General features: G+C 41.7%; 1 protein-coding gene across 1 annotated transcript in view; it reads left to right on the top strand.

Annotated features, from left to right (window-relative positions):
- Positions 1-20,855, top strand: part of nell2a (neural EGFL like 2a) — a 59,600-nt gene extending 38,745 nt beyond the window's left edge. Inside the window, exons 16-20 of the mRNA XM_048258019.1 lie at positions 10,719-10,859; positions 11,653-11,846; positions 13,162-13,338; positions 19,766-19,990; positions 20,320-20,855. Coding sequence (XP_048113976.1) covers positions 10,719-10,859; positions 11,653-11,846; positions 13,162-13,338; positions 19,766-19,990; positions 20,320-20,361 — 779 coding nt within the window. The 3' untranslated portion in view covers positions 20,362-20,855. The remainder of the gene's footprint in view (positions 1-10,718; positions 10,860-11,652; positions 11,847-13,161; positions 13,339-19,765; positions 19,991-20,319) is intronic.
- Positions 20,856-22,810: the final 1,955 nt, after the last annotated feature.

Raw genomic sequence — 22,810 nt, 5'->3', positions numbered from 1 at the left:
TTCCTTTACCAAAATTAGAGTCTACTCTGCGCTGATATTGTGTGAGGCGGGCCACTCACTAGAGAGGGCGAATGGAAATCAGTCTACTCACCATCCTGCCTAGCCAAAACATCCTACTCATGCGTGCACCTATTGATTAAACACAAAGGACCTTTGAGAGGCAGCCCTGTATGCTGCCTGATTGAAACTCAATTGCTTTTCTTCACAACAGCACCCATAACATTGAGCTCACCCATCCGTCTCTCTTACACAGTTATGAACTCTGGGTGGCTTTTTTTTATTTATTTTTTTATCAAAATGCGAGAAACCTCTTTTTTGTTGGATTGTTTGTTGTGAAGGATTTGTTTGCTGAGATCAAACCAGATGAGTTGAGGATGTTTGTTTTCAATGTGATTGTGCTTGTCTGTGGACTGATAAATAGGTTGAGTGAGGCACTGGAGGAGCTGTGTGCTCATAAGTAATCACAGAATTAAAGAAAACTACTGCGATGCGTGCCCCCAGGCACAAGCTATTTTTCATTGCCCTCCCAGCAGCTAATATCAAGATGGATTCCAATTCATCTAGTGTTGTTGTAAAGCGACACCAACTCCCACATCAAGAGGGCTACACAATGCATGCTCAGGCTACACATATGCACACACACACACACACACACACACACACACACACACACACACACACACACACGCTATCTTAACTTTCTTACTTTATGTTAACTATTATGCACATAGTCCATACTCATATTCAACTGAAAATTGTCATGAAGGTAAACACACATACACACACACACAGCCACAATCAAGTTAAACCTAAAAAAACTCACTCTCCCAGTCTTGCACGTTCATGTACTGAGGGCCTTATTCCTTCCATAATCAACCATAGTAGTCTCCCAAGAATGTCAGGGGGATGCCTGCAGGACCAGCGTAATATGACTTTAAAAAGTGTCTCAATGCACTCCTCCTTTAGTAGACAGTTGGTAGAGTACACACACCTGTTCTCACAAGATACAGATAAGATTATCACATTATCAACATCAAAAACTGGTTGATTGGTTGAAAGGTGTGGCTTTGTGAAAGTAAACCTGGGATATTTTCAAATAAGTATTTTAACCAAAGCACATCTGTAGTAAATTAAATCATGAAAATGAAATATATATGCTTTCTCAAATCAGCTGTAAATAACATTTTAAATGGAATACATGCCCCCTAAATATGAGAGAGTGATTTCCAATTCTGCTAGCGCTTTGTCAATTTCCTTGTCCCTTTCAGAAATTTGTTTCAGGAAGGGCTGACAGTTCTCAATTGATTTTACATACTATGCAGGTGAGATCACTTCAGCAGTGTGGGTCTAATGCAGTGGAGTGTGACTGAGTTGCTGAATTGGTTGCCAAGCAGACAATTTACCTTTGATGGGGAAAAACTTTGATTGTTTTTTTTCTGCAGCATTTGCTTTCATAGGTTCTCTCTAAGAACTTCTTAATAAGAAAGATCAGTTTCATTTAGAGACAGCGATAGTTCGATAAATATTTAGTGTTTGGTTAGTCAAGTGTTTTTACTTGTACTGTATCATTTGTTCTGAGTAAGATACATCTCACTTTATTGGGCTCACCCCTTTATTTCATTCAGCCACCAGAACATACAGTATGGTAAATTATCCTAATGAGGGACACTGTCTGATGTGGGACACCTAAGCTTCAGTGGTTGTGGCTCTTCCCCAATCTAATGAATGTCAGTGAAACTATGGGAAAGCCAAAGCTGTAGGGTCTTGTGATCAAAATGTAGATGTGGATTTAATGTGTTGCCTTATATGGCCTACTACATAAGTCCGAAAAGCAAAACATTTCCCACATTAGGGCAACCTACCCCTAGCATGATTCTAGAATGTTTGGCTTGAACGCTGGGCATGGTTAGGCTGTGTAGTTGTGGTTCCTCTGCTCTGATGCTATGGAATGTCAGTCCCAGGGGCTGGGGGTCTGGTCTGGTCATGCATGACAGCTCCGGGCCTGTACCTTCCATGTGTCTCCTTCATGGCATGGTCAGGCCAGGCTGGTCAGTTCAAAGTAAAACATGGACTCGTAGAAAGACAAGCAGCAGAAGAAGAAGTAGAAGGAGAAAGAGATGCTTAGTGATGCTAGTAAGGTAAGGAGAGAGAGAGAGAGAGAGAGAGAGATGGCAATGGAGGTCTAAGAAGAGCTGGGTTAGGGGACTGAACATGGAAAAGCTTTCACATCCTCCCCTCGGTCCCACTGTCTGAAGCCTCCAGCTTTTAGGGGGATCCCCTGAGACCAGCTGCCGGGCCATAGACAGCTGAGAGGATGAGTAGAGCAGAGAAAAAGAAAAAGAGAGAGAAAGATAAGGGGAGAGAGAGAGAGAGAGAAAGGAAAGAAGGAGAGAGAGATAGAGGATGGGAAGGAAATGAAAGACCAAGAGACCAAGAAGGGAACAGACAGTGAGCGAGATAATGAGAGATGGGACAAGAAAAAGAACATGAGGAGAAATGGATGAAAGATGGATGATGGGGCATTGATAGGGATGGAAAGATAACAAGGGAGGGAGAGAGAGAGAGAGAGACCAACATGTGCGGCAGCTGGCCTTGTCCATGCCAGCTGAATGTCCGCAGTGCCTCCATTTGTGCCCCCCCCCCCTTCTGCCGCGTGCATGGCATAGCCTACACTCCACAGCGCAGCTGGGGCAGGTGCCACGGCACCCTGGCACTGGAGCCCACGCCGCACCGCTGCGCGTCACGGCATGAATTATTTAGCCCGCGGCCACCGCGCCAAGGAGCTGGGTGAGGCGGGAGACAGAGCAAAAATCCACTCTGACGGAAATGCAGCAAAGTTAACACAGCGATCAGTCAGTGTAACGTTTAATTCCAAAATAACATTGGATTTTAATGTTGCGTTTTGACAAGAATGTTGAGAGTGGGTGAGATTAGGTGGATAAGATAGGTTAAATGATGAAGCAGCCTAAGGAGGACACACGCAGGCTTATGGTTTCTCAGATGAGCCTATTAAAACAGGGCTGTAAAACACAGTGTGTTTCAAAGGAGGGTGGTCAAAATCTTATTAGCTCATCTTTTGTCTTCAAGATTTGTTACAGCCATACTTATTTATTTATTTACCGGTACTTGTTTTTATTTATGTACCCTCCTCTGTCTCTCTCATATCCCCCTCCTCCCCCCTCCTCACACTCATTTTCCCTCTCTGGCCTCCCACTGAGTGATCAGCAGCTAATGATGACCAATGGAAGCTCGAGGCATTCTCTCGCCTCGGTTATAAAGAGACAAAGTGTGGAGCTAAGAGAAAAGGACATCTCTCATCTGCCTCCCTCCCCCTCCTTCACCAGTGCTCTGATCCTGACTGGAAAGATTTGGGCAGCCCCTCAAGGGATTCACATTTAGAAAATTGATGTGGAAAAATTGTGTGTGTGTGTGTGTATGTGTGTGTCTGTGTGTGATTATGTGTGTTGGAGAAAGGCAGAGTAAGTGTGTGTGTGTGTGTGTGTGTGTGTGTGTGTGTGTGTGTGTGCACACGCGCACATTTGCTGTCTCAGAGTTATAGAGCAGTCTTGTCAAACAAATTATTAAAAGCATAACATCATTTTAATAATACATCCACTGCCTCTCTTGATATGTATCTATTTTTCGCATCAGAACTATCTCTGACATTGTTTTTCGCTGGAGACATCAGACGGTTATTCAGCTTGCCACGCTGCTCTTCCCATCTGAGGCGCTGTGGCGCAGGCGGCCCATTCAAGTCAATCTGTGTAGAAGGACGGCCAGGGAGAAAAAGGAGAGAGCAAGTAGTGACAAAATGAGTGCACAGAACAATGCCAGAAATGTCCAGTACAGGTCGTGAACACAAAGACGTCTGAAAAGCGTTGCCCACCTCCTCAGATCGTGAGGAATGAAGAGAAAGTTCACTCTGAGTTCACCCTACAGCTGTAGACTTCAATACTTTTCCAGCTCTGCCTTCACACTACTCTGACAATATGGGCCTTACATGTCACACTGTCCAATTATAAGGCGAGATGGTGTATCTGATTGTTAACTGTTGGGTGTGTATGTGCCCTTAGATGGTGTCTAATGGATGAACATTTCTTAAAATCCTTATAACTCTTGGATCTCTGTTATGTGTGTGCATTCACATGGTCTCAATTTGGGTATCACCCTAATTCATCACATCCTCAGGCGGTCCTTTGTTGTAGGTCATTTTGAAGCATCTTCCATAAAAAGTCTGCATGACCTGTACTGGCCACCACTGTGCAGTTTGGGAACTCAGAGATTATGCATTGCTACCAGCATTACAGAGGCCATTACTTCTCCCTCCACTGTGTACAATGAAGCGCTGACTCTTCACATCTGTGAAAGCAGAGGAGACCTACAAAATATACTTTCTTCTGCAACCCATGTCTTCCTAACACAGAAAAGCAAAATGAAAGGACAGTTTCTATTACCATGCTATTTTATCTAGTGATGATACAGAATGTTTCAGTGGGTCCAACCTCAAGTCTGGATGCCTCATGTATGAAGTGAGATGGTATCTGATCTTTGCACTCCCTGACTGAAGCTCCATTAAAAGGCAGGTGTCAATTTGAGAGATCTTGATTTATTGAGATTCTGAGCAAGCCTGTACTGCAGTAACTATAATGGTGAAGATCGTACAGCCAAATATGTGCTTTGTGAAGTAAAAACCCATTCTGGAGGAAAGTATTGTGAAAACGAAGGCTAGGAATGATGCAAGGTAAAGCACATATTTTGTCAGACGTGATGAAATAAGTTACCAGACCTTGATTTCAATTTCTCAATCTCCTGACCCGTTTTTTTTTTTCACTTTTTGGATCGGGGGAGACGGGCAGATTTTGCATTGTTCACACAGGCTCTATGCGAAGGCCATGGCCATTAACTGTAGTGCTACCGGTGTTATTTTATTAATAGTGCAATTCTGCTGAAAGGCATAATTAGACTCCCATTCAGCGACTCCACTCCCAGATGATGGAGAGTGGTGGGTCTGAGTAACTGTGATTGCAGTTGGCTGTCTGCCTCACCTTTGGCTTTGTGGTGGGGGGAGACGAGGGATTAGGTGGCCGTTGGCGCCGATGAAATCAGGCCTGCTGTTTATCTCCACACGTGCGGTACAAGACCCCTAAACTGATCCCAAATCAGAGAGCAGAAGGACAGATTAATGAGGGGTGTCGGTGAGCAGCACAAAGCATAAAACGTGTGAGATGTCACTCGGAGGCCCCAGTTGCAGAACACCTCAGATTAGCCACGTAGTGATCACTCGCCACTAACGGCCGCCATGGTAAACACAGTCGTGCTTGCACACTGCTCACCTACCGGAAGAGACACGATGATGCCTCTTCGCGCCTCCTGAACCCACACTAGTTTTAAAGTGCGATGATTAGGCTTTCATCATTTATTTAGGATTGTGCAGAGCGCCCATCCATCATGCCTCATTAGCGGCTCTTAATTAGGGTTCCTGATGGCGGGAGCCGGCTCTTAGGTGCTCAGGAGAGCCTCGTTAGGTGTAAATGGCACATCTCCCGGGGTTGCGAGAAGACAGCTCTTCCCACGCCGCTGAAAAAACCAAACGACATTAGGAACTTGTTCCCCCCTAATTTGCCGTTTAGCAGTATGGAATCTACAGGAAGCTGTGATAGATTCTTGCTATAGCAAATAATTGGTTTTAGTGGAGTGTTGCAGTTCTCGCATGTTTTCAGTCTATTCCCTATCCATCCTGCCATTGGTTCTAGCTTTGCTGTGTCTACAGCCTGTCGCTAGAGTTTGTTGTTTTTATTTTTCAAAGAAAGCCAACAGTCTCCCCCTGAGAGTTGTCTTTGGCTAGAGTTGCTCTGCTAAGATGCATTCCTGTGGGTTGACTTCAGCAATGACAATCAAACGGAAATCATTTTTCCATTTTCTCTTTCATAGTATCCTAAAATAATAATGCTATTCTGACACTTCAGTCTGTTAATTCAGCATAACATCTCACAGGTGAATAGCCTGGAAGCCAGCCTGAATCTAGGTTAATATATCATTATTAAATATAACAACATTTCGTAACCATAAGCATGTGGAATATTAGATAGCAAGAACTGGAAGTAAAGCAAGACACACACGGACTCATATCTCTAAATGACCGTTTTCACATAAGGTCATTTGTGTACAAAACTGATGATACTGTATGTCAGGGGAACAGTCATTTTTTCGGGATGGGATTTGTGCCTTCACAGTGCAGCTCCTGGGCCCCGGGGTGCTTTCTGTCACTCATCAGTCAGGGGAAAGCAGAGAGGCAGACCCTCCTGAGCTGCAGGAATATTTCTGTAACAAGCGTAAGGGGGACAGACGCACTTGCTCCGTGTCCTTAGAGAACTGGCTTTAATAGAGTCTTTGTTTCCAGCTTGTCGCTCAAGATAATGAGAGGAAGAGCTGGGTACTTGCCTTTATTCCCCCTCCCCTTCTACCACCTCTGACTCTCTCTCTTTCTTTCTCTCTCTCTTTCTTTCTCTTTCTCTCTGCCTTTCTCTCTGCATCTACCCATCAGATACTGAGCAGAAAGCTCTAATTTGGACACCTTCATTCTTCTGCATACGGCTGAGTAGTTTGAAAAGTATATATTATGAAGAGAAAGAGGGTGTGTTCCCTTTTCTGTTCCAATTTAGCCCCCGCCATCCACATTTAGGCTGTGTCGTAACTGCATGTGAGGCAAGCGAGTGTCAGCGACAAAATCAGTTTAATGACGTTTTAAATTAGAATGTCCTGAACTGGATGCAAGTAAAGGCGGGCACGATGCGGTGCAACATTTTGAGCTTGCGTTGTTCTGCTATTTTAAATGAGAAACACTACGCAAAAGAACGGCATATTTACATTATTCAGTGTGGACAGAGAGTGTTTGATGCTACATATCAGTCAGGCGTTCTCATGCAGTTAGGACAAGCTGCCAGGCTGGTAAAGAATAAACTGTTTTGGGTAACATATTCTACAACACTGAATACAAAGACAAAAAAAGTTGCATAATCACGCTCTGAGTGGTGTGGTGGAGAAATGTGATCCCAGGATTTCCGTGGGCAGAGCGTCCAAAGAGCACCAAGAGGACCATTATAGAAGGCGTTTGTGGTTTTTAATTGGCTCTGAAGCTTGGCTTCACTGAATGCACTGCTGTTTACCAGGCATTTACACTAGTTATGAACCTAAGAGGAGGCCTTCTCCCTTTGAAATAGTTCAGCTTCTGTGTTGGTGTAACTCTGTATGACCACAACACATGCTACGGTTACCGGAATAGTCCTTGACTACTTTGATTGTTCTCTCAGACTCACATTTGCTGACATTTTTAGTTTTGTTCCAGTTATTTATTGAATACAAAAAAGAGGGTATGGTTGTACATTGTTGCATATGAAGTATGTTCCACGCGTTTCAAAAGACCAAACATATCCCTTTTTAGTTTTATTGTATAGGTTGTTTCCAGTTTGGTCTGATACATGAAGCTACTTAAGTTCCTTGTACCTTGCTTGCCCTTTCCTTTAAGTAACAAACCAACAGCTACTCACTACATATGACTTTCCTATTATCCTATTTTATTATATCCTATTTGATATGTAGAAGAGTGCTATATGATTTTGCTGGTATATTTAGAATACTAGGTTAACTATGTGGTTATGAATTAGAGAGAAATACACCTTATTTTCCAGTTTTAGTCATCAGAGGGCAGTCAAAAGAATTCAAATACTTTCAGTCTTCTTTGTTCTTGCTTGAAAGCATGCTGGCATCTTTTCAGTTCCAAAGACTCTGTAGTCTGTCAACCCAACTCCTCCACAAAGAGCCAGATATATCTCACCTTTTTAAAAGATTAGATAAGCTTTCTTGAATACCATTACTCTCTTCTTTGAGCTTAAAATATGCCCACAGTCTAAACAAGTGTCTATGAGATGGTGTTGTGATACTCCTTGGTAAATTACGAATGTGCTACAGATGACTGCAGTTACAAACTCAGGCTGCACTGAAGTTATTCTGATATGCTATCTGTGGTATGCAGGTTTTCCACTGAGTGGGAAATGAATTGGTGAGTGTGTGTGATTTGAGGTGAAATCACTGTGTTCCTGGAGCCTTGTAGATCATCCTCCCACACACAGCTAAGGCTAATAGTCCATTGCTCAAATGACCCCAAGGCCACCAGAATCATCACTTTTGTCAAATTATCATATTATAGTCTGCCATTTGTCATGTGATGAAGTATTCATTCACACACTCTAATCAGTGATGAAGGGAGTCAGAGAAGACATTTTAAAAGAGTGATTTTTTTTTAAACAAAATCTTGTGATCGGACAAAGTCATGCTGTACGACATGATTAACTTTAATGAAATGCTTCCATTAATATAATTAATTGATGAACTACTGTGTTAAAACTTTGCTGTAAAAAAATCTGGGACAGCTCATATCAAATGCAACTTAGATGGTAATGAGTAATCAGCAGAACTTTGTTTTGTTCTGGGAGTTTGTCCATTATGTGTGAGGGTTTGGTCCAGAGTGACTTTAAACTTGTGGCCAGTGCATAATCTTCCAAAACGTGCAAAGCCTCATTAGCCGCTGGCACATAATCCTATTAGTCCGATGGCTGGATAAAACGTGCTTTCGCCTGGCTATATGGGCAAATGGACGGCTGGCTGGCGAGTCGGCGGAAGCCATTTGCCTAATGAGCGGCCCGGATAATGCATCACCAGTGTTTCCCACAGAATTGAATTCTATTTGTGGTGGTAGGTTTGCAAAATTAACTTGAATGCAACAGTTTTTAACAAATTAGCGCAGTGTGGTTATGATGCTAACCAGCTTTAACCACAATTTAGTACAACCTGGAAAATCATTGTGTGGTGGTCAATGTTGATATTGTGGTGGGCCGCCACAAATAAGTCAATGTATGGGAAACACTGATCACGCCAAAATCATAAAGAAGCCATCGCTGCCTTTATAGACACATTTAATCACTGTGCAACAGAGGCCCCTCCATTTATTCTGCCTGTGTAATCACAAGCTTATCCCCCCCTCATCTGCTTTCCTCAGTCTTAATTGAATATCGTCTGAAATATTGTTTTTTTCCCCCTCATTCATAAATCCTGTTGTTTAAATTATACTGAATGTTTTTTCGGCCACTGCCCTACAATAAAATGTCACATGTTGTCAGACTATAAGTATGCAACATGAAGCTCTTAAAAGGCTTTAGAATGGATTTACTCTCATCTGGATTCCTACTAAAATCATGTCGCATCCATTAGTTTAGAAACTGACTGCTTTAGTTCTTTGATCAGTTTCATGTGGAGGCTAGGTGTGTTTGCTTCAAGCAGTTGCTTGGGAGAATTGCAAATCAGAGAAGCACATTGGGAATAGAAGCATTAGAAAGGAAGTACAATGTAGATGTCTACCAGAGACTCTAAAATAAATGTTTCTATGGTATTCACTCTACTTTAACTTGCCAAGGTCATTCAACGGCCTCTATAAATCTATTGAGTATTCCCTCATGTCAGCTAAATAAAAAAGACTGTGTTGAAATATTCAACATTGACTTTTAAAAGGTTGTATTGACTGTCTATTTGCTGCATAAATAACATGATGGATTCATATACGGGGAGTTTGTCTACAATGCCATAGAGAGATGCCATCACAAGGCATAAGAGCAAGATGAAATCTTTGGCATGTCTAAAGAGATCATATTCATGTTGAATTTGGGATTCATGAGTCACTGTTAGACGTCTGAGCATGTATAAACAGTGCTACAGAAATGCAATAAAAATATAATTACATATATTGAATTTGCACATTTTCAGTCAAGTCCACAAAATATTTCAAAAGCTTTATATTCAGGAAGGATGGGAAAATTGTATTGATCGAGTGTTCTCGGTGTGTTGTAGGTGAAGGCACTCACATTTGACTTTCTGTCTGAACCGGTTCGATCATTATTTCAGTGTTGTGTGAACTGTGAATATTGTGATTTACACAGTGATAGTGTTTTGTTGAGCATCGCCTCCCCTCTAGAGAGCATTATGCTAAGTCGATAAAGGCATGCAGAGCTCATCACAATCACGGCCACTATCAGGCCGAGTGCAAAGTCAATAGCAGACAGGAGCCTCAAGGGTGAGTCTGAAAAATGTAGTCAGATGGACAAAATGGTAAACCCTCTCTTCCAAATCCTCTGTGATGTTTGGAAAACCAATACCCAGATGTAAGTCAAGACACCTCAAGGGCAATCCTATTTAGAAGCATCTAACGGGGTCTTCTGTTTTGAGATCTAACATCTGAAGGATTTCACTGACAGATCAAGAGGTGCTCAGTCCAGGCTTTTTCTCATGCATCAGTGGGTTCAGGTGAAATAGATTCTCACTGCTGCAGTAATTGGCATGCTGACGTATGTTTGCTGACCCATTCTTTTAACCAGTGGCCAACTTACACCCTTACAACACCAGGCAGTACTTACATTAGGAGTTTTAGTGTCGGAAAACTTTGGGGGCAACACTGACACACATCTGCGGCAGAAGTTGTACATGAGTTTCTCAAACGACTTGCCTTGACCATTCAGTAGTGCTATTGATTTGCCCTCCACCTCCTCCATCTGTTCAGTAGAACCATAGAGTGGCTACTGGTGAGTGGAAAGAGCCATGGTGCTGTAGGAGGTCGGCATCACTCCCAGTGCTCCTCATAATGCCTGCGGCCTCTTCCCTCTCTCCCACAGATATTGACGAGTGTTCCACTGGACTGGTGGAGTGCGACAGCCGCGCCTCCTGTGTCAACCTGCCCGGGTGGTACCACTGCGAGTGCCAGGAAGGCTACCATGACAACGGGATGTTCTCGGTCAATGGAGAGTCCTGTGAAGGTAAGATGTTTCCCCTGCACGCACACCTACTATCCAACATTTACCATTTATGGAAAAATCTCGCCTCACATACTACACATGCTCTGCATGTCAGACTCAAACATCATATCGACTACAATAATAAGACATGAGAACATGAGCAGGTAGGGGTCAAAGGATTAGACCAACATACTAATTAGTACTTCGACAAAGTGTCAAACTTTTGATAGTGGTATATGAATTCCCAGTCTTTTAAACCATTGAGCCCCAACTTTTAAAGCATCTCTAAGTTTGAGCACTGTGTAACTTGTCCAAATTATGATTCCAGCTCCTGGCTAAATCGATGTTGTCTGAATATTCAGTACTCTCTGAGAGACACAAGTCATAGATCAATTCCGTATAAGATGAAACAATGAAGTCATATTTTTTAAGCAATTATCATACTGTTTCTCTTTCAATATTTTAATACCATTTCATGATTTCATGATGTGCATTTTGAGTCTTAACCTTACGCTTCTCAGTTAGCCCACTAGTCATAATTTATCCTCGTACAGTAATTTGTTCATTCTGAATAATTATATGCTAAGCCTTCCCCATAAGATTTATGAATGTGTATCTGGGTATGAATGTGTGACACAGAAGGAATAGTAATCAATGTAATTCGTCATTTGGAAAGCATTTGCAGTTTTTGTTTGTGTGTAAAAAAGGTTTTTGAATCCACATGCCTGAGTTTACTATTTGTTGTATTATTATTATTGAAAAGTCAATATGTTTGTTAATTGTAACCTTGTTGTTCCCTCTGCCTCTCCTCAAGATGTGGATGAGTGTAAAACAGGGAGAAACACATGTGCCAACGACACCGTCTGCTTCAATCTGGATGGGGGGTACGACTGCAGATGCCCCCATGGACACAACTGTACCGGTGATTGTATCCATGACAACAAGGTCAAGCACAACGGACAGATCTGGGTGCTGGAGAATGACAGGTGTTCCGTGTGTTCATGCCAGGTGAGTGAAGGTTCTGATATGGGTGTAGAGCTTCTCTATGTGTTGACATACTAACTTTGAAATGCATACTATGTCATGTGAACGTATTTCAGTTTTAGAGGTGTGTGTGTGGGAGGGGGGGCGGGTTGCAGTCTAAGATCGCACACATCCTGTGGTGGAGGTGACTTTCAAACTGCTGGGTTTTTTTTTTTTTTGTCGGTTTGAAGAAAATTCTCAAACAAACCGTAGAAGAGAGCACTTGACTGTGACTGTAACGAATTTAAGGGCCCATGTGTTTTCTCAATGGTCCTCCCACATGATCAGGAATGGGGGCCACATCTGTTCAGTTCCATTAATGTTGAGTCTGATCACGTTTCACAATCAAGTATTTAATTACTCTAAAAATGATTTCTAAAGATGGCAGGGAAAAAAAGATGAATCTCAGGTATTGAATTATCAAGCGTCCAATTATTCATGTAATTATTGAAGACAGAAGGAAAAAAGTAATTTCCAATTTGGTTGACTCACTTTAATTGATTCAAATTCGTTGATTTGAATCAATCCGGGGGTAACTGCCACTCAAAATTAGTGACATTGAGCGGTTGGGTGAATAGGAGCATAAACATGTAATTGGCTGTTAGTGAGAATGTGTTCCGCTCCCTGGAAAGAGCACAGTGTTTTCACGCAGTTGGTTGGTCAAGGTCAACAGGGTTACAGTGCAGCGTTTTGTGGAAGTGTTGTAGGCAAGCTGCGCCCAAGGGCAAAAGCAAAACCCTTTAATGATAGAGTGAATGGTGCAGTGCACAGTAGGGATTGAGAGACCTGTGATTGTGGATGTCTCAGTGCGATCAGAAGGTGGAACAGTAGTTTGTGGCAGAAGGTGCTGACATGGAGGAACAAATGCAAAAGTAGTGAAGGTTTAGTGGGTGGGGGGGCTACAGGAGTGAAAAATATTTGTCCTAGTTGAAGTCATTACTTTAGATGCCGTCATCCTGATTTCTATTGATGTTTTTTGCACTATTTCTTTATCATTGGCCAGGTCCATTACCAGTGGTCCTGTGTTGATATTTAAAAGTGCAATCAATATTATGCTTTCTCTCTGGTTCTTTGAATATTGTCAGTGGAATGAACTCTTAACCCCTCAATTCAAGCTGGGGGTAGTGTGAACAGTAGAGTATTGACCTGTTCAAAACTCAATAATGTTAAACGTTCTTAACTGCACCCTTGTGAATAAACTTCTCTTTACACTCTTGATCTCCTTTATAAAAGTTATTCCCTCTCTCTCTCTCTATTTCTCCACCTCTCTCTCTCTCTCTGTGCCTGTGGCTGTGTGTAGAGTGGTCTGGTGATGTGCCGGCGAATGGTGTGCGACTGCGAGAACCCCACGGTAGACCTCTTCTGCTGTCCGGAGTGCGACCCACGGCTGAGTAGCCAGTGCCTGCACCAGAACGGCCTGCTGACCTACGGCAGCGGCGACACCTGGATGGAGAACTGCCAGCAGTGCCAGTGTCTGGTGAGGAACACATACACACACACGCCAACACACACACACACACATACGCCAACACACACACACACACACACACACACACACACACACACACACACACACACACGCACACTAACACACACACACACACACCAACACACACACACACGCCAACACACACATATATATATATATATATACACACACACACGCTTAACACACATACACACACACATTAATACATATATATATATATATTAATATACATATATATTAATAAATACACACACACACACATACATATATATATATACATATACGCTAATACACACACACACGCTTAATACATATACATATATATATAATACATATATATATAATATATATATATTGTAATATACATATATATATAATACATATATATATACACATATATATATTGTAACACACACACATACGCTAACACACACACATACGCCAACACACATACGCCAACACACACACATACGCCACACACACACATACGCCAACACACACACACATACGCTAACACACACACATACGCTAACACACACACATACGCCAACACACACACATACGCTAACACACACATATATATACGCTTAACATATATATATATATATTAATATAATATATATATTGTAATATATATATATATACACACACACATATATATTAATATACATATATATTGTAATACATATATATACGCTTAACACACACACATACATATATATATATATATTAATATACACATATATACATATATATATATATTACACATATATATATATATTAATATATATATATATAATATATATATATATAATATATATATATATTACACATATATATATATACACATATATATATTGCACATATATATATATATATATTAATATATATATATATATATATTAATATATATATATTGTAATATACATATATATATATTACACATATATATATTACACACATATATATTAATACACATATATATACGCTTAATACATATATATATTGTAATATACATATACGCTTAACATATACATATACGCTTAATACACACATACGCTAATACACACACATACGCTTAACATACACACATATATTAACATACATATATATTAACATACACATATACACATACACATATACGCTAACACATATATATATATTAACACACATATACGCTTAACACACATATACACATACACATATACGCTTAATACACATATATACACACACACACATATATATTAATATATATATACTGCAACACACACACACACATACGCTAACACACACACATACGCTTAACACACACATATACTGCAACACACACACATACGCCAACACACACACATACGCCAACACACACACATACGCCAACACACACACATACGCAACACACACACACATACGCTAACACACACACACACACATACATTAACACACATTAACACACACACACATACGCTAACACACACACATACGCTAACACACACATATACTGCAACACACACACATATCGCCAACACACACACATACGTAACACACACACACGCCCAACACACACACATACGGACACACACACACATACTGCTAAACACACACACACACATACGCTAACACACACACATACATTAACACACACACATATATTAACACACACACATACGCTAACACACACACATACGCCAACACACACACATACACACACACACATACGCTAACACACACACATACATTAACACACACATATACATTAACACACACACATACGCCAACACACACACATACGCAACACACACACATACGCCTAACACACACACATAACACACACACACACACATACACACACATACGCCAACACACACACATACGCCAACACACACACATACGCCAACACACACATATATCGCCAACACACACACACACACACACACACGCCAACACACAAACACACATACTGTACATCAACACACACACACACACACATCAACACACACATATGTCAACACACACACATACGTCAACACACCCATATATGTCAACACACACATATACGTCAACACACACGTTGTGACATGACACACATATACGTCAACACACACATTGTGACGTGACACACATATACGTCAACACACACATTGTGACGTGATACACATATACATCAACATACACATTGTGATGTGACACATATACGTCAACATACACATTGTGATGTGACACACACGTCAACCTGACACGAATGACACTAACTATTAAGCCTCGGGCTATCATTTAAAGATGGTGTTGTATTATGATACTGTCTTTTTCTGGGTAGATGTGTTAACAATGTGTAAAAATGTATGTAGCTTCAGGGACTGATAGGCCTTTCTCTCTCTTCCTATCTTATATAACAGTGGGAGTATTTTTGGAATGACTTTTCATTTGGTCTTGTCACAATACCTGAGTGTAATCGCTATTGAAATGAAAGGAAAAAGGGGTTGCTTAAGGGCTTCGTCTCTCTCTCTCTCTCTCTCTCTCTCTCTCCTCCCATCCACCTTTTGAATGTCTTCCCTCCCCTGCTGTGTGTTCCCGAGTACAAATGAGCCCCTACAAGCCGCTCACACACTGACAGACCAGGCGGCTTCTTGTCCTCGGAAAAAAGAGCTCAGGGATGTAAGCCCAGCGCCAGCCATATGTTTATTAAATGCAAATGTCACGCTTGGCATTGTCACAGTAGGAAGGAACACTCTGACTACTTACCTTTTTTATTTTTTTTTAAAGCCCCCCCACCACCACCACCACCACCACCACATAACCACGTACACACACACACACCCCTCACACAAATCATCTTTTACTGTCCACCCATGTGCCTTTCTCTCTGTCTATCTCTCTCTCTCTCTCTCTGTGCCGTGTGGTGGGTAAGCGTGGTGTGCCTTTGTTCTGCCCCACTAACCAGATCAAATAGCCTGCCGACACCCGGCCCTTGGATTAGCATATGAATGCAGGTAGAGCGAGATTGGTTGCGGCGGGATGCCACTTCGGAGGGGTATGGATAGCGCCCAGGCCATAAAGTAATGTACAGGAGAGGAGACTAAGAGTGAGAGAGAGAGGGGGGGAGGGGGTGGGGGAGAGGGTACAAAAAAAAGAGAGATGGGAGAGATGGCGGTGCCAGTTGAAACACAGTCCCGTGGAAGCACTCCAGACAGTGGGCAGCAGCATTAAATCAACAGAGCAACATGAAAGAGCACAGAAGGAGAGGAGAGAGCAGTGTCAAAAGGAGAGCGAACTGTGAGAGAGGAGAGAAGGACCATAAGAGAGGATAGAAGAGAGGGAGGAAAGTAAAGGATGAGAAAGGTAGAGAGGAGGGAAGATGAAAGCAAAATGTGTGTGTGTGTGTGTGTGTGTGTGTGTGTGTGTGTGTGTGTGTGTGTGTGTGTGTGTGTGTGTGTGTGTGTGTGTGTGTGTGTGTGTGTGTGTGTGTGTGTGCGCACGCTCGTGTGTGTGTGTGTGTGTGTGTGCGTGGGTGTGTCTGTGTGTGTGTGTGTGTGTGCACGCACGCTCGTGTGTGTGTGTGTGTGTGTGTGTGTGTGTGTGTGTGTGTGTGTGTGCGTGGGTATATGTGTGTGTGGTGGCAGAGGCAGGGGTGTGTGAAGTGATCTCTGATTGTGCTACAGCTGCCGAGCAGGCCCCCGGCTTTGGTTTGAGCACAGGTTCTGAGAAGGGCTTGCGAAACTCAGAGAGAGATAAGTCCTAGATAAGGGCCGTCCCCAAGGTGCTTCACTGAGAGGAAGAACCAAATGAATGCCCTTGCTGGCAGACCGGGTTGTAAAGTGTGACTAAAGTATAAATTGCTGTCATTTTGGAACGCTGTAGAGCTACAAAAGAGTTGAATTGAAACATTCTCAAACCTTAAATCGCTGCTGTTTTGTTTTTTTCTCCTCAGTATCCATTTGGCCATAATTCCCTCCAGAATCCAAATATGATGTAATCCTCAAATGTAGTCATGAAAGGTGTCATGAAGTGTGTATGAATTTTCGCCCATGTTGAGGAATAGAACTCTGTGCATGGGAGGCCAAGGTCACCGCATGAGAGGTGGCCAAAAGCCTGAAAAGAGACCCAAACTGAAATGATTTGTTACGATGCTGCTCTGCCAGTAGCGCTCATAAACCAAATGTCACCCAATAAATGTGGTCGTCCTTGAGCAACCTAGTCTGGCATTGCGGTGATAAAAAAAATTCAATAAATAAATAAGTCAAATGAAAACAAAGCATAGCAGATGTCTGGCCGGCTACATGTTTTGTCCAGCGTAATATAATTCCACTCATGGTCGTGCAGTGTGGGCTTTGTAATCTTGGCGTCTAAAGAATAAAAGCATTTGTTGTCATAAAGTATTGCTGTAGGTCTCCGAGCAGAGTTGAGGGGAATAAATATGGCCCAGTTCTGCCTTTGCCTTTGGACTCAAATGGCATTACCACGAATGCTCTCTACAGGCTTCTATTTAACATCAGAATACCACAGCAGAGGTGAAATGCTACACGTAATATCTTCTTAAAAAGCATTAATGTCACAGTAATAAAATGATTGTAAGAAAGAATGCTCAGTTGTACATCACCTCTTTGTCTTGCTTCTGTTATATTACTTATTTATCAAGGAAGAATATGCCAATTAATGCATACAGTATGTAGAGCATCATGTGGTATTATGGCTATATAATACAGCATTTTTTTATAAAGCTGTGTAACTCATAATCAGATGCAGGATATGAACATTACTGTGTGCATGTTGTCTCAAAAGCACTTGTGTAGACTATAGATTAGATTACATTAGATTCAACTTTATTGTCATTGTGCAATACAGAGACAACGAAATGCAGTTTGCATCTAACCAGAAGTGCAAAAGCAGAAAAGTGCAATGTGATATACACAGTATAGGCAGGTGGTGCAAACATACTAGAATAGTGCAGTGTAGACAATAGTATACAGTTAAGAAGGTATACTAAACCATTGTTATGCAACCATTAGGATGCAAGCTTTGATGTGCAGCATTTTGGTCACAAAGCCTTGTACCTAAATCTATAGAGTTCACCATGTTTTTCACTTCATTAGCTTATTCCATAGTACTTTTTTAGATTACATTCATTCATGTTACTGTGTTATAGGTGGACATTTGCATTAATAGTAGCTTTTAATATTTGATGATATTGATACTTGGGAATGAGGGCTGCTGTTCAGTCACTTGATAGGCGAAGGCTTAGCGGCTGATTAACATTGAATGAATAGTACTACGTCACTAGTGTTTTGCAGTCAGTGCTGTAGGTTCCTGCACGTTTAGTTTTGGACTATTTTGAGGCTTAGGTCCTTAGGTTGCACAGTAGGTTTTGTGGTACGCATGCTAATTCATTGCATAATGAACTCTGAACTCGGTAGTGCGTTGGTGCTGTGTTATGACATCTACTGTAGATAGTGGCACAGGGGCATTTGTGATGAGTATACTGGGAGACCAGCGGATCTTAGTCTGGCCCACCGCTGTGCTGTGAATAATGAACATCCTTCTGCATAATGAGTCCAGCGTCCATTTTATGTGAACACTTCTACTCGAGTCCCACAAGGGAGCTGTCACTCAAATGTTTACACTCAACATTAATAAAAGCAGCTTGCATTAATGCTCTACCTGCACCGTCATGCATGCACCGCTGCTATAAAGATATAAAGATAAACATGTATGGCTGTGCTAGTCTTGTCTAACACTTGAAGCCATTGCATTGTTTTTTTTTTTCTTTCTTTTTTTGCAGTGGAGGGGGAAAATGGCATTATGAAAACATGTCCACACTCCTAAGGATTGTGCATGTGTTCGTGTGAGTGCACAGTTTCCATGTGCTCCGGAGGTGTAAAGTAATACAGATTGCAGAATGAAAATGTTAGTGGAAGTAGGTCATGCTGAACTAAATTATAGCTTAGCCAAGATCTATCATGTTGGCCAAAATATATGACCTGCATTCACGAGGCCTATTGGAATAGTGGGAGAAATCCAATAAAGTTGTGTGTGAAATCCAATGAAGTTTTTCATGATTAATGGAGTAGAGTAAGGGGCCATTGGGTAGACTCCAGTCACATGCAGAAAAGCATAGCTTTATGGTATAGATGGGAGTAGTTTGTGCACTCTGTGTTTATGGGATAATATGGAGTATTCTAGGAAGTCTTGGTGCCAGAAAAACTTTTAATACTGGGGTTTAAAACTGAAGCATTCTAAAAGCGAGCATCTGATGCTTTGAAATGCTGTGGAGTACATTTTTCATGGAAGGATATGGTCTTGTCTTTTGTTATCAGATTTTATTACAAAATCATTTTTATATGGAATAATGTGCAGTGATGAAGTAAGAGGTTGTAGAGTGAAGTTGCTGAGTGAGGACTCTTTTTTTGTGTACATGTTGCAGCAAGGTGAAGTGGACTGCTGGCCTCTCTCCTGTCCTTCAGTGGATTGTGACTTCACCATGGTTCCTGAGGGCGAGTGCTGCGCCCGTTGTGTCACCGACCCGTGCCAGGCCGACACCATCCGCAACGACATCACCAAGACGTGCACGGACGAACATGGCATCACTCGCTTCAGCGGCTCCTCCTGGGTCAAGCATGGCACCGAATGCACACTCTGCCAGTGCAAGGTAAGGATGGAATTGCGAAGGCTAGCTCAAAAGATTTGTGGTTAAGGCTTGTGTTGGGACATCCCTGGTACCATGGGTTTGAATGTGCTAACAGAAACATACATATTGTGTGGTTTTAGTGGAGGGAGTACAAAGTCAGTAGACTGATGTGCTAATTGTAATATGTGGTAATCTCTGGGACTTGGTACAACCTAAGGTGGCTGTTTAATGTCATTATTCCCCCTATTTTGTGAGACCTTTGAGGACATGCATAATAATGTGCCATTCAGTGTTGAACAATTGAAAGTTCTGGATCTTCCTGATGGTCTCCTCATTTACTGTCTTTGCAGAATGGACACATCTGTTGCTCAGTGGATCCTATGTGCCTTTAGTCTCTCTAAGGCACTGAATTTGCATTTGTACAGTGTAGTCCATATAGAAGAAACTTGCATTTCACCCCCTGCCTCCCGCCCTCTCCCCGAAACTCTAAATTAAACCAAATTTAAATGTGTAATATACCAAATTGCTGACAAAAGAACCACCTCTACTCATCGCTGCAGCTGAGGGGGACTCTGTGCATTGAAGATCACAAACTCATCAGAAAACATAATTCTGTAAAATATTATATACAGGCATGACTGTACTAAGTGTTGAAAATGTTTGTTCTGGTTTTTAATTCTTTTAAAAATTCAAAAGGCTATAGACATCCTAGGTAGTGAACTTCAGTGTAGTTCTCATTTAACACATAATGGAGTCTTCTATAGTAAATGATTCTATATCACTTTTTTTGCTCTTGGTTTGTTACTTTTTTTCAAAATTTCAGTTTACTGTACGATATGGCTTGTTATTGTGTAATGGTGAAATAAAGTATTTCCATTTCCATTTATCTGAGATTTGTTATTTTATTTACGTTCAACAGTGCCCTGTTACACATTAGGCATAAGCTCAACTTCTTAAATGTTGTCATGCTACTTAATGCCTTCCTCTTCACCCACTGTAGGATTTAAGCCTGTTTGTGTGTCAATGCCATCATTTTGAGACCATAACAAATCCCATAAGCTACAGCATGCCCCTAGTGTTACCCTACCTTCTGCATCAGGTATGTGAATAGGAAATAGAGAGGTGAGTGAGGTTGCTGTCAAAACACATGCGTGACTGCGCGTGAGATTTCCATCTGAGCAGTCAGCGCCTATTAGGAGCACAGTCATCCTCCTGACTGACCTTTCCATTCATTATTCATTCATGCGCTTGGCTTGCTGCGCAGAGTCCCCTTTGCCAGCATGGGTCTCAGGCTCGCGCCACCACACCTGCCTTTCATTTTCACCAGCGCAGCGCTACATGGCGTGCCTCCCCGGGGGCACCGAGACCTACTGCCAGAATCATAGCAGCCACTTGTGCTAGGGTTGTTTTATTTATTTGTTTGTTTGTGTTTTGTCTTGGTTTTGTTTTGTTGACACTGATTTGACCTCTTTTAGTTTAAGCTTTCAGTCACAGAAGGCACAGTTCTAAGACAAAACAACATATTGTTGGAACTATACAGACTAGGATAGGCTATTCTGCTGTCCTGTCGAATTTCGAAGAGACCGTGAAGAGTACAAAAGTCTTCATTGTAATTGTCTTGGTTTGATAACTTGACACGAGTTAAGAGAGCCAAGAACTTTCAGGACGATGCTCATTATTTGTCTCACTATACTAACTAGTCAAGAACTGAATAAATTCAGTGTAGGCTATTTCTTCCCCTCATTTGAGCCTTTCTAGCTGAAAGTGCTATTGATGGAGCCCTGCTACCCAGTGCTTTCATACACATGAATATTGGATGACTATTAAGGAGCATTCCGTGCCATGTATAGTGGTGTACTGTACCGACATTTTGTCTAAAAGCTGCATTGTGTCCTCATTCATATTCAGAATTACAGTTTTACTGTAGCGATATAATAGTAGGTCATTGAGAAGGTATGCAGCTGTTCCCTCTATTGTTTCTCTTTTAGGTGAAACACCATGCTTTCAGGCATGTGATTAGCATTCATCAGATTTCCTCATTAGTTAGAAGGGCCGCTAGCGAAGCTAGTGAAGCGGTCATATAGGGATTGTCAAAGTTTTTTTTTTTTTTTTTCTTTTCGTCATCTACTTCCTGAATTTTTGGTCAACGATACCTGGGACACCGAACCACCGGGGCACATGAAATTTGGTGGGCATGTAGCCCCACTAGACTTTTACGGACAAATTTAGTTTTAGTTCCCGGGGCCACTCCCCGTGCTGGGCCCCCGAACCTTAAAAATGCAGTTTTTCCTAAATAACTACCTGAACCGTGGCACTGAGGATGAAGAATCTTTTATGGTATGTTGGTCTCAAGGGCCCACATCAATCTGGCCCATAATCACTCATTTGTGATTTGCACCCCCCCGGTAAAAAATGAAAATGCAATATTATTCTGCTTTAATCGCCCCTATCTTCAGTTAAGATGTTCAGAACTGCACCCAATTTTATGTGTATGATTGACCTGGCAATCTCTGGGGGTATGCCAAGTTTAAGTAGAATTTCATCCATGGGGGTCTAAAAATTAGGTTATGTGTACATTTAGTGACTGTACACTGATTGGCCTGTAGATGGCGGTGCACACATATACACATGCACACACACACAGGCACCCACATACTATCGGTATTAGAACAGCCGATACATAATTACAAATTCAGTAAGATTAAAAGAAAGCCAAAATAAATATTCATCATCATCATTATGGCTGCATTTCCAGTATTGGCGATAAGTAGTCGTTTGTCCACTAGATGGCGCATCGTTGCAGTGAGACGTAGCCTAATTTTGTTGGAAGTTAAAAGTGGG

The sequence above is a fragment of the Alosa alosa genome, chromosome 11 (genome assembly GCF_017589495.1).
Source record: "Alosa alosa isolate M-15738 ecotype Scorff River chromosome 11, AALO_Geno_1.1, whole genome shotgun sequence".
NCBI classification, from domain to species: Eukaryota; Metazoa; Chordata; class Actinopteri; order Clupeiformes; family Clupeidae; genus Alosa; species Alosa alosa.
Note: the sequence above shows the minus strand (reverse complement) of the source record. Positions and strands in the feature narration are given on the sequence as shown.